Genomic DNA, 13,020 nt, shown 5'->3' on the forward strand with positions numbered 1-13,020 from the left:
TGGCCTCTAAAAGTCTCAAGCAGCACACAGAGGCTGGAGACAGACAGATCAGCAGATCTCTGAGGCACCTGGAGACCCATCAGGCATTCAGAGCACCTCTCTCTGCCTTATGCTCTGTTTCTCAAAGGTGCACACAAAGCCGGACACACTCTGACACTGCCAAGTTTATTCAGTTATTCAGGAGGGTGTTTCTTCCTGTATGTGTGGACCTGCTAAGCTCCATCTGAAACTGTTGCTCAGTATAAAACTAGTGTGATTATAAAAGTGAGATGGAGGAGAAATGCTTGAAAATAAAGATACTTTCCATCCAGAAACTTGAAATGTCTTGAAATTCTTTTGATGGCTAATTACTGCCATCTATTGGTAAAACTGTGAACCGCATTTCTAGATTTTAAAGGGTCAATTCACCCCAAATCGTAAGATAACTACAGTCTTGCACAAAGCACCACTTCCACTTCAGTGAACAGATATTTTGAGGACTTTTTGAACCATTTAAGTTGTAGTATCATGTCCCGACTAACAGGTGCTGGATCCCAAAATCCTCGTCTACAAATTCATCTGATAATTTTTTTTGTTTTAAAATGGTGGAGAGAAGAGGAGGCGTGCCAAGTACCTCAGGGATAACTGTTCAATCTTCTAATTCTGAAAAAAAAAAACAGGGAGGAAAAAAACAAACAAATAATAACTTAATAAGGTGTTGAGGGCTGTTGCGAAGTTGTGAATATGACAGTTTGTATATGTTCAATTGTATAATTGTGTCATGTACAATTCACATGTGAAAATTCACAATTTACCAGCGAGTTGAATGTATTAATTGTGATTTGCTATTTTCACGTCAACAAAATTTTTGACACATTACATTTTCAGAAAATAATCAAATGTAAACTGGAAATTTTTAAAAGTGAGCAGCTTTTTTAACACCTAAACGAAAATTTTCGTTGGTGAAATTTACATTTTCACACATATATTCATATGTGCGGGAATGGATTCAGGATATTTGAGGGACAGGAGCAAAATAAAACAAAAGGGCACCGGCATGCAGAAAAGGCACTAGAAGGCCTTTATTTTGGCTTTATGTCATGTTTTATCTACTGTAAAAGCATCTAAAAGGTGGTGATTATAATATATATGTGACACAATAAATCACATAAAATGTGCTTCTGCACATGTGAATTTCTCATTTTCACACATTTTCAAATGTGCATCGTTATTTTTACATGTGAGCTAAGGACTGTGAGCTGGTCGGCTCGTTTGTTGTAAATCATCAATCAATCACCACGAATAAAATGGTTGAAGAAAACCAAACCTGTCTTTATATCCAAATACCTTTGGTGCTTTAATGAGACAACTGATCAACGCTCACTTCAGCAACACATGATTACTGAGAAAGCTGTGAATGGGAAAAAAAAAATGAGGTGGACTCAAATGTCTGACTTTTATCACAGTGCGTGTATTTGATCTCTTATTAGAGAAAATATGATTGGCACAATAGCTGTACATAAATCTGCATTACTGTGTTACTGTTAAGGAACATATTGACATCTATATTAGTAGTAAAACAAGTATACAGGGGCTGCGTATGCAGGATCTTACTGATGTGTAAAACACTATATCTTAATCTTCCTACAACAATATGTTACATAACATACATACATTCTGAGGTACGCTGCCTTTCACCCTAATGTGCAGTTTATGTTAATATACAAAAATATATGACAGGTATATTTAGGAAAAGGAGACTTTTACACATCTGTAAAAAGGGATAAATACAATAAACACAACACAATAAATTCATCTTGAGTTCAAGGCAACCGCATTATTGGCTTTGTCACATGACAGTCATTTTGTTTTAAAGACTAAAACTGGGCCAGTGGTTTGCACAAAAGTGTTGTTGAAACCTGATGCATACATTTTAACCAAAAAGAAAAGGTTTCAGAGTTATTGTCATAATCTACACATAAATATGTGTTCTTGCTCAGATTATATGTTCCACTACAAATGTGTTATATTTGTCAAAGGCAGTGTAATATGGTGCATTTACAGTAAGTTTGAAGATACAGGTGACAAAATCCGATTGTCATACTAGATCCAGTTCAGAAAAGTATCTTATATTTTACAAATTTTATACAAATTTCCAAAGATGCATCTCAAAGTAGTCACAGCCTTCAGTTGATGGGTTAAACTTTATACATGACAGTCTTGTCTCCCTCTTGTGGCAGCATCCTGGACTGCAGTCAGTACAAAATATACCAGTTTATTCTGCAGGATGGAGCGACAGGACCAGGTTCAGGAGTATGAGGCTACATTATCTTTTGGGAAGAAAAGTTGGTTCTTCACCCTGCAGCAAGTCTCTTTCTCTTTTACTTCTTATGTGACCCGATCATGACTTTCGAGACAAAGTTGACGATGGCGCTCGCCGGCTGCTCGGGGTCGTGCTCAGCGAATAGATGGCACATATTTTCAGTCTCACTCTGAGATTTCCTGGCGACAAATCCAAAGATCCTGGAGGAAACAGAGGGAGATGGACAGTAATATTTATACAAGAGCAAAGAGTCCAACAGTAAGCAGTAAGACACGCTCAGTGTCATGTTTAAAGTAAAACTTCTCCTAGATCTGTTGTTTGAACATCAAACACTCAACCTCTGTAGGTTGGAAATGTCACTGTGAAAGGTTTGGACTTTCCAAGTTTTTGTAGGAGAGTGTTTTATATTTAAAGACAAAATAGTCTCCAAGGCACCTAAACATTACACAGTTAGCTGAACAGCTGTACGTCACATTACCAAATCATCCATTTTTGTTTAACAGAGACACATCTTTTGTTATTTGTTTCTTACAGCAACCCCTCAGAAGACTCCAGACCTTCCTTTATTATCAGTTTCATCACCATTCATCGTCATTATCAGAACAGTTCATGTAATAAAAATGTAAACACAAGGACGAAAATAAAGCTGGAAGGAGCAATGAAAGAGACAAAACATTCAGTCAGTAAGAGGGACTTACTTTGCAGTGGAGCCACTGTCTCGTGTCCATCTGTTTGGGGCAGAATCATATGATAAGGTTATCACACTGTCATCATTTACGTGTCTCATAATGTATATCTATTAACAGTACATTAAAAATAGAAATGTATAAATCACCCCTCTGACGCTGCTTATAACCCTGATTCCAGAAAGGTCAGGATGTTGTTTTATTTGGATTTGTTTGTGGTGTTTTTCAATTGTATAATTTTTGTTCATTGTGTTTTCCAGTCTGTTTTGGGCTAATTAGCACCTGCTTAAATACCCTGATCTTCTGCCCGCCTGCTGCCAGGTGATTAAGTCAGTTTGACGTGGTACGTGGTCACATCCTCCAGCGCTTGTATTTCTAAAGTGTCTTCTAGTGTTTTGTTTGCCAAGATCCTTTGTACTGCTTCCCTACTTCTCTTCCAACAAACCTGGATCAAATCCACGCTCCACCTGACCCTCAGCCTCCCCAGCACCTCCGCCACCGATCAACTCTCCCATTGGATCTCAGTGCCTCCCTATTCCCAGCGTAACCCTCCAGGACCACCATGTGTTGTCTTCACGTCACCTCCAGCTAAGTTCAAGCCAAAGCACTCCCCTCATCTTCACCTGACATAAACTCTAGTGGGGTAATAAATATCTTTCAAACTGCTCCCTGCTCTAGTGTCAGCTAAGTCCTAAAACACCTACTAAAACATTGCAACAGACGTTGTGTGAAATGTTAAACATTTTTAAAGAAGTTGTAAACAAACTGTGTTCCTATGAATTATTACTATCACTTTTATTTATGTTAACATACGGTTAAGACAATACTCTGCATATGTTGTCATCACATAAATGTTAAATCACCATCTTTAATGACTTGTCAGGGTGTCAAAATATGATCTTAGTAGGATAAGGACTGATTAGATATGTATGAACTGATGTGTTATGAATCCTTCCTCTACTACTTTTCGTTCAGTTGATTAAAACCGGAGGTTCTAATTCAATATTTGAAAATAAACTCTCATCTCTCATGTTGTGACAGAAGGAATAACAATGACTCTCCTCAAAGGAAAAATCTGAAAACAATGTTGAATATGGGAATAGAGTCAAAAACTCTGTACTACTTGTCAAAGTACTTGTATTTTGCATTTGTTTCATGAATACAATTTTTTTGTTTTATAACATTTCAACAATTTGCGTAAAAAGCTGAATCTTTGAAACATGTCAGTGACTTTCTTTTTTGCACGAATGACAGCATGCACTCGAGCTGGCAAGGACTCCACAAGTTTGTGTGAGACCTGATAGTGTTCCACCAAGCTTGAATATTTTACTTTTTCAGTCATGAAGTGCCCACATTAATGTTCGATCGGTGAAGGTCAGGCTTCACACAGACTTGAGGAGTCCATGCAGGCTCCAGTGCAGACTTTTGTCTCCACATAATGTATCATCAATTCATTGGTTTAAGATTCATTTGTTTTTTCTTCTGCTCTTCCAACACGACTTCAGTTCTTAAACAATAGGATCTAATCAAAAATGTTTCTTAACTGCATATGAATCAACACTTTTGTGTAACTGGTTCTCAAAAAAAAGTCACTATCACTGTGTGAACTTTTTTTGTGAATCTTTTCGATTCGGCTTTAATAAATAACATAACAAGGGGACTGCACAGCCTGGGTGGAAGTGCTCTTTCTTAGCATCTTTTACTTCCTCCTGAAGTCATGATACTCACTTCCTGCCCTGTGGGTCCAGAGAACAGAAGATGACCGTGTTCACAGTGTAATGTCTCCTGAAGAACAGCCTGCAGTAATAGAGACAGTGTGTGTGTGAACATGTGGATTCTCTGGGGATCACATTTCTATCTGTATGTGTGTGTGTGGACTGAACATGTATGAACACTCACTTCCTCTGGTTGTCAGTGAGCGTGATCCCCTGAGCCGACACTTTGAAGTGGACGACAGTGGATGCCGGCGGGGGGTCCATGGAGAGAGTCTGTGTGGTCGCCTTCTGCACCGCTTGATGTCCTGTCAGAGACTCCAGCGACACAGACCCCAGGTACCACACATTACACGCTGTAACACACACACACACACACACAATAAAGGAACATGTCAACAACAAAATGAGAATTAAACATCTTCTGATTTTATTCAGACAGAAGGAATGTTGTGCACTTTGTAGCAGATATAGATTGAGGTGAAGTTTCAATATTTGTGAGTGTGTGTAGATATTAATGAATATCAACACACACAGATATCCAACAAACACACAGCTTTTTGCACAAATCTGTCCCGTACCTGCTCCCTGTTTTAGGAGTTCAGCCGCTGAGTTTGTCGATGTCTGTGCAGAGGAGTCGTTCAGATCCTCCACCGGGTCTGAGTGCAAACACGCGTGTTATACACACACACACACACACACACACACACACACACACACACACACACACACACATACACACACAGAGTTTACAGAACAAGAAACAAACTGAGTCTGTGCACAGTCCGGTCTCAATACAAATATCACCAATGATTCAGAGGCAACTTCTGGTTGTAATTTTGTGAACGTTTTTGATGCTCAAAGGACTGTGAAACTTTTCCGGGGGGCTTCTCGGTATCCAGCTGTACTTACTTGGTTGACACTATTTAATGCCTTAAGCACACAGTCTTGGCATCAACACACACATCCATCCATACACACAGTTTACCTCTGTCAGGCAGGATGAGTTTGCAGGGCAGAGCCAGAGGAGTGATGGAGTGCTGACAGACGAGAGCTGTGAGACTTCCTGACAGTGAAATAGAAAAATCCTTCAGATAAGACATTTTACTAACAGCTCCACTGTGCATATAGGCTCTCACGATTGCGGCTAATCTACTGTATGATGAATAATGGAGCCAGCTGTACCTCATTGTGCTGACCAGAAGAGGGCAGCAGAGGAGACACAGTATAATATTGAGATCCTGTCCTACAACTACCTCTGTTGGTCCGTCACAGTGAACTATTAACATGGATTTGAGGAAGCTGCTCAGTGACTGACTGAAGACACTTCAAAATGTCAGCATAGTCTAAATGTACAAGAGTACAGCAGTCCTGGCCTGGGATCAGTGGAGAGCACTGATGCTATTTTCAGATTTTTCAAAACAACACTTCAGAGAACATTCATACTTTCACCGTTTCACATTATTCTTGACTCCTGCAGCAGCAACGCAATGAGTTCTGCCTACTATCAACACAACGACTATTTCATTGTTAATTTTACTCCTGTGTGCTGAAATGTCAATTTATTTAGTATGACCCCTTGAGATGCAGCATCTCGTTTTCGAGGGGTTCCCAAATTTGATTATATTGGTTCCAGTTTGCATTTTCCACTTGGCACAGCTTCATTATATATAGGTTATCACTATGAAGACTGATGGGTGACATGATCACATACAAGAAAACAGATGTTTGTTTCATAAGCAATTTCTTAGGAAATGTACAATATCACGATGTCCATATGTCCATATGCCCATATCATGATATAGAATTAAAGACATTGTGAAGAATTACAATTAGACATTAGATCAATCAGACCCAAGTGAGCGAGTAAAAAACAAGACAATGTACTCTTGTTCTCACCAAAGTACGGCTCGTTGGGACAGCCTTTCAGACGAACTCCTTTCTGCGTGCACTCTATCAGGAAGTGTCTCACCAGCTCATTGGACAGGTCCCCTAATGCAGAGGCATGGAGGAAACTATATCAGTATATTTGCATCTATATAGTGTGTTGTTACTGACTGGTAGATGAAACTTCTTGATCATTTTAAACAGAAAATGTGTCTAAAAAGATGACGTCACCTTGGATCATCTTTAAATCAGCAGCTCAGAAAATTAGTCTCACATGAAAATCAAACTCTAGAAATCAGATGCTGTAAATCACGCTGTTTTACATACAAAACGTCACTGAAAAGGTGAATTGGATGCTGAAAACTTCTTCTTGTAAGAAACTCAACTTTACTTGTATGGAACCTCTCATACATACCTTGGAGGCCAAAGTGCTACAGAGAGCAACCTTTTACAAGCACTAACCAAGCAGTAAAAACAAAACAGAGCACAACAGTGTTGCAAGACTTAATAACCATAAGATGATGTAAAAAATCTAAATGAATACAAGTCAATAACAAAATCTAAAACGAGAAGAAAGTTGAAGTCACCGTGACATATTCTGTTGTTGCTTATGAGGGTTGTTTACTAGTTGTACTACATGTTTGCTGTGTTTGATGTGCGGTGTGTGTACTGCTGGTCCTTCTGTGATAAACACACCTCCCTGAGTTACAACCAGGAAGTCCGATATTAAAGCTTAGTCAACGATCAGTGGAGGAAGGAGGATACATTGTGGTGAGTTCAGCTTGATTCAGCTCTTCTGACTGTTCATTCTAGATATTTGTAATACCGTTTCTGTAGACGGCGCTCTTCTGGATACTCTTGTGTGGACAAGGATTCTACTTTGTAAATCATTCACGCTGTGTTAAAATGAGGATTACTGTATTTCTGTCTGCTTGGAGAGACGAGTAAAGACTGCAAGCGATATTCGTCTGACTCTGTGGATTTGTGAGTAAGCTCTCTAATGAGATGGCTACAGAGAGGAAAGTTAAGAAAAACAAACATGTCAAAAAACAGACTACAGGCAACCCAGTGGCTTTTCCAAAATTCCATTACACGGTAGATAAAAAGCATGAAAACCAACGATTAACATTTTTTAGGTTTTCTTTTAAAAATGTAAAATGTCCATTAGATCGACAGTAGCTGAATGCTAACTCCCCACACATTTTTGGTCAATCCTAAACAAAGTTTGCCTAAGATGTCAGCTGCAGATATTCATTCTAAAAGCAGAGATTAACTACATCAAAAACAGAACACTTAGTGAGACTGTCCACCTACCTTTCTTACTCTGTTGTATCACAGATGGAGGGGGCGTGGCCACTTTCATGGCCAGCCCATATGCCCCACGAAATGAGTGACTGTCCCTGACAACGAACGAGCCCGGCTCTTTGTCCTTTAGCACTGCGATGGCTGTTGGACAGGGGAGGGAGCACAGATAAGCAAAAGGTAGAATCGTGTTCACACTGTACAGGGAGCTAACCTGAGCACAAGGGCATATTATCTGCATTGGAGGTGGCCGTGCGGCTCTCCTGTCCAACACCAATATTTACCTTGGTCTCTGGAAATGTCGGGCTTGTACCAGAACTTGGACGTGTCCTGAACAAACTTCACAGTGTCCTGCTTACTGCCAAACTCTGTGAGACACAGATTAAGACTCTATGTTAGGTTTCAGACTGGCTTTGACCCAAATATGACACGGCAGCAGAGAAAAATAAAGTGAGAGAGAGTGTTCTAAAGGGTCAGTGCACCCAGATGACAGACAGATGTGTGATCACTGAGGCATATTCATATCTAACCATGCTGAGCTATAAGTCAGTCTACCTGCTCCTGGTGATGGGACCCCACCGAATCCTCTAAAGGGGTCAGGGGTCATCGGGGACGAGAATGGGATGCTGAGACTACTTCCACTGTGAGGACTGGAAAACCCACTTAGAGAGGGGGACTGGGAGCCAAGCTCTCCCCCCTCACCTCTCCTCTTCTCAGGCAGCAGCGGAGGGAGGCCCCCGTGTCCCCCAAGGTTCAGACCTCCGAGGCCCTCCACAGCCTTCAGCAGGCTATGGTCCAGGCCGTTCCCCAACAACAATGAGGACAAGTCTATGCTGTCAGTCTCCCTGTGGACACCCAGACCACCACCCAGGCCTTTCAGGGCCCCCCGGGGAGAGCTGTGGGCATTGGGAGTGCTGAGGGAGAGAGGAGGTGAGGGCTGGGGGGGGTATGGGGAGTTCTGGGAGTTTGGAGTCCGGTCGTGCCAACCAGAAGGAGGGGTGGAGCTATGAAAGAGAAAATAAAGAGGATTAGAGATGGAACTAAAGACATACGAGTGGAAGTAAAGACATATGAGTGGAAGGAAAGACATACAAATATACAAATAATTAATAGTCATGTCAATACTTAGGATATCTAAGTTCCCATGTACCTGCTATTTGCTTCAGCATAGCAACATGTTTCCTGTGAAAACAGGGAGCTAGGAGGGGCTTAGACATCGTCAAGGACATTTATTATTATCACAGTAGCCAATAGTGCAGAAGAAGTGCCCTAGAAAATGGAGGCCAGTTTGAATACAGTACTGACGCTGGACCGGGGGAGTCTAGCATGACTGCGAGCTTGGTTGCTAATGACGGCTACATCTACTGTAGCAGCAGTTAGTGGTTACTGTAGCAACAATGCCATCTTATCTGTCCATCAGGAAACCCCATGAATCCCCTCACTTCTATGTTTTTGGAGGTCTTCATTCGGAGGCTACTGGTTAGCAGTTGCGAGCATTTAACAAGTAAAGCTAACTTTTCAGAGTCGAGACCACATCAGTGAATCCAGTTTTAAGGTTGGGTCTTTGTACAGTAATCCAAGAGGCAAACAACTTAATTCTGGCGGCATCCTTCTTTTTATTCATCCATCGCAGCATCGTAAAAATTAAGAAAGCATTTATTTGATGAAAACATTTTATTTGCCCCCCTATTTTGTTTCTCGTTTTTTTCCAGGAAATAAGAAACTCTAAATTACCTAAATAAATAAGAATAACTCGAGAAACACTGCTGGGCCAGATATTAGCATATAGATGAGATAAAGAGTAAGACATATGTGATAAAACACTTGAATATCAATTCTGACCTCATGCAAACTTTAACAGTTGATGTTTTAATGGCAGTAGCAGCAGCAGTTGCACTGTTAAGGTGCACTGAGGACGTCACACTGTTTCAAAAGATTCCTATTTTGTGCCATAAAGCTACTGCCCTTTGTGCTACACAGCATTTAAGCAGATTTCCTGCAGAAAGGTCAAACTGGGCTTATGCGCAGGGCAGGAAAGTAAATGGGGCTCTTAGCCCTTTGTTTTTTTGGGGGGTTTTTGAGTGAGGTGAATAAGTATTATGTTTATGTGGGAGAGGGCCGAAGCAGCACAAACAGCAGTCTTATTGCTTTTACTAATGTTTTAACTGTATAGCGGACTTGATGTGTGTTATATCATACCGTATGTAATAATGCACCATTTAGCAGCATTAGCCAGCCTGTGTGTTTACCTGTCTGTTTGTGGGAGGGGGCTCTCTGACGACACTGAGCACATGGAGCCAAAGATCCTCTGACAGGGAGTGACCGACACATCTGATCTGAAGAGCTCTCCGTCTGTGGAGCTGGCAGAGTGGTTCATACTGTCCAGGAAACTCCTGGAATCTGACAAAGAAAACAAGACCAAAAAATGATGTCAACACGTTTTTACTACACGCTGTAGTTCTAAAATACCAACCAGATGTTCTGTTAGAATTCAGAGGATGTGACATTTTTTGCATTATTATAACTGCCCATTAACTGGTACTTGTTGTGTTTGCTGTCGTTCGGACTCTATCTTTGTTTGGATTACACACCATTATACACACGTCAACGTGTATCTGCAGAGGAGAAACCTGTCATTTCTGACAGGAATTTGGTAGCTTTCTCTCACTTTTGTTCTTTCAGGGAATGAGTCCAGGCAGTAAGTGGAATTTCTTGACAGTAAGAGAAATATTGCAAACCTTACCCTTTAAAGCATTTTCCCACCATCTCATGTCACGTCAACTCCTTTTACTTCTGATAGGCAATTAGGCAAACTTGACTGGAAGCATGGAGAAACTGTCTCCCTCCGAAGTTTAAAAAATGTTCCTACCAACAAGCCTTTGTGTATAGATAAAAAGATGTCTTGGAAAGGAAGTAAAATAACATATTTCCCCAAATAATTATTCTTTCTTTAGGGTAGAGCTTGTACAACCTGCTTTGACAGTATCAGAGCCAGTAAGGGAAATTTGAATGTAAATTTGAATCTTCACTGGTTGACATCATACAATGTAAGTTGGAGTGTGTGTGACGTTGGAGGGAGGGCACCCCAACATGACATCCTGACACTGACAACACAGTGTGTCATTCAGCAAACATGTGAGCAGGCCTCCTCAGGCCACAGACAGGCCTGTGAAGTACGATGAGTCACCATGTAAAGAGTCAATCATTATAAAGAGCTCCTTGTTTGGGCCGGCTGCATCCCCCCCCCCCCCCCCCCCCCCCCCCTCCCCAAACCCGCCCCGCCTTCCCCCTCCTCCTCCTCTCTTCCGCTCCTTCTCCCCATTCAGGAGCTCTGAGATGGAGGAATTTGGACTCAACAGCCGGCTTTGTTGGTGATCATATTGGACGAGCGGCATCATCTCGAGTGGGTTATATAATCGCCGTGTCCTGTTAATGAATTTGAGGAATGTTTGAGTGTTGATGCATGATGCAACATACACAAACACAGACACACACACACACACGCACACACACAGAAACATGAAATTGGAATGTACATGTTACCATTCAAAAGTTTCAAGAGTAGCCGTAACAGTAACACTGTGCATGTGTAGAAGGAAGTGGTGGAAAATACACTTGGTACCTTGAGTATTTCAAATTTACTTGACATTTTATTTCTACTCCACTACTTTAAGAGGCTAGATTCATTACAAACCTGTTTTCAAGTTCTACAACCTTTGTTTATGATGCAGATTAGAATAGTTTACAGTATATAGTAATTAGAATTGGCTCCATCACAACTGACTGCAGTATTTAAATGCTGTTTACGTGTTTGTGCTTGTATTAAAACACATAAATGCCTCTTTAACAATAAAACACAGTGAAAGGGAGCATAGCTACTAAACAAATATGTTCTTTTTCTGTATTTGAATACATTATATTGAGCAGAATGAAGGTTTATTTGCGACTTTTGGAGCACAAAAACTGTAATAAACCACTTAATAACTCTAATGAATCCAGAACCACTGTGTGTCTATTAATTTCTGATAATATAATGAATTACTTAAATATAATGTCAATCAACTGTGGGTATGTCCCATCGGTAATAACTTGACTTGACTTTAATTTACTTGTACAGGAGTGTGTTTTCACTGTCATATTAGGATGTGAATATTTCCCGGTACAGAGTTTAGGGTTTAACATGATGTTCCCACAGCTAAATGCTTCCCACGCACATTTCTATAGTGCCAACATTATGTACGGTGTATCAGATGTCCTTAAGTGAGAATTTAGTGGCAGCTGCAGCCAGTAGGACTCATTAAACATACTGAGAGTTATGTATTGTATGTTCACTATCTATCTGCCTGTCAGCTCATCAGTTTATCTAGTACAGGAGTACACAGTATACGGACTGCTTCAATAACAAATGTAGATTATAGCTGCTGCGCAGCGATGGGTCTGGTCCGGGCTATTTTTGGCAAATTTAGGCAATTCTGAGCAACAAACAGGAGAATAGGAAGACAAGACAGTTGACAACAATGTTCATTTTGGACCACTTGAGGCTTGAACTCACAACTACTGGAACCGAAGACTGTCATCTATCGCTCTGAGCTAATTGGCAAGTGGCATTATAACAGTGGCTTCACAAATTGAGTAAGCCATTCACCGTTGTGCAGGCAGATTTGAAACCACTGTAAAAAATTCAGTTATCAAGACAAAAATCTGAAAATACACATATTGCAGCATGGAGATGTTGGTAATTTGTTTTAAAAATGATTGATTTGCTCCATAAGTGAATAACTGATGTTTAAAAAATGCTGCTTGCATTTTTTAGGTAAAATTCTGATATTTGTCAAACATCATCTACCAAAACTCTAAAAATGTTAAATTTTTTCATGAACATTGAAGATTTATTTATCAATTTGCAGGTATATGTTTACAGTAGTGTTCACAGTCAAACATTTTCATGCACTGTTGGCAAAAATTGTGGGAGGAGATTTTATAAGTTTCATAGTTTAAAAAAGTGAGTGGAGTGATGGACTTCATAATTTTTAATGTTGTCAAGGCAGATTTCAAAAATGGTCAAAATGTCAGAAATTCTGTTACCTGAACAAAAATCTGATAATACATAAATTGCATCTTGACAGCATGG

At 40.3% G+C, this 13,020-nt stretch overlaps 1 protein-coding gene across 2 annotated transcripts in view; it reads right to left on the reverse strand.

Annotated features, from left to right (window-relative positions):
• Positions 1-1,311: 1,311 nt before the first annotated feature.
• Positions 1,312-13,020, reverse strand: part of tns3.2 (tensin 3, tandem duplicate 2) — a 56,335-nt gene continuing 44,626 nt past the window's right edge. For both annotated transcript variants that reach the window (XM_030433516.1, XM_030433517.1), the window contains 11 exons: positions 10,139-10,289; positions 8,445-8,893; positions 8,174-8,257; positions 7,902-8,033; positions 6,600-6,692; positions 5,689-5,766; positions 5,282-5,359; positions 4,888-5,056; positions 4,717-4,785; positions 3,001-3,030; positions 1,312-2,502 (listed from right to left, as the gene is read on the reverse strand). In XM_030433516.1, coding sequence (XP_030289376.1) covers positions 2,361-2,502; positions 3,001-3,030; positions 4,717-4,785; positions 4,888-5,056; positions 5,282-5,359; positions 5,689-5,766; positions 6,600-6,692; positions 7,902-8,033; positions 8,174-8,257; positions 8,445-8,893; positions 10,139-10,289 — 1,475 coding nt within the window. In that variant the 3' untranslated portion in view covers positions 1,312-2,360. The remainder of the gene's footprint in view (positions 2,503-3,000; positions 3,031-4,716; positions 4,786-4,887; positions 5,057-5,281; positions 5,360-5,688; positions 5,767-6,599; positions 6,693-7,901; positions 8,034-8,173; positions 8,258-8,444; positions 8,894-10,138; positions 10,290-13,020) is intronic.

Source organism: Sparus aurata, chromosome 11 (genome assembly GCF_900880675.1).
Source record: "Sparus aurata chromosome 11, fSpaAur1.1, whole genome shotgun sequence".
Lineage (NCBI taxonomy): Eukaryota > Metazoa > Chordata > Actinopteri > Spariformes > Sparidae > Sparus > Sparus aurata.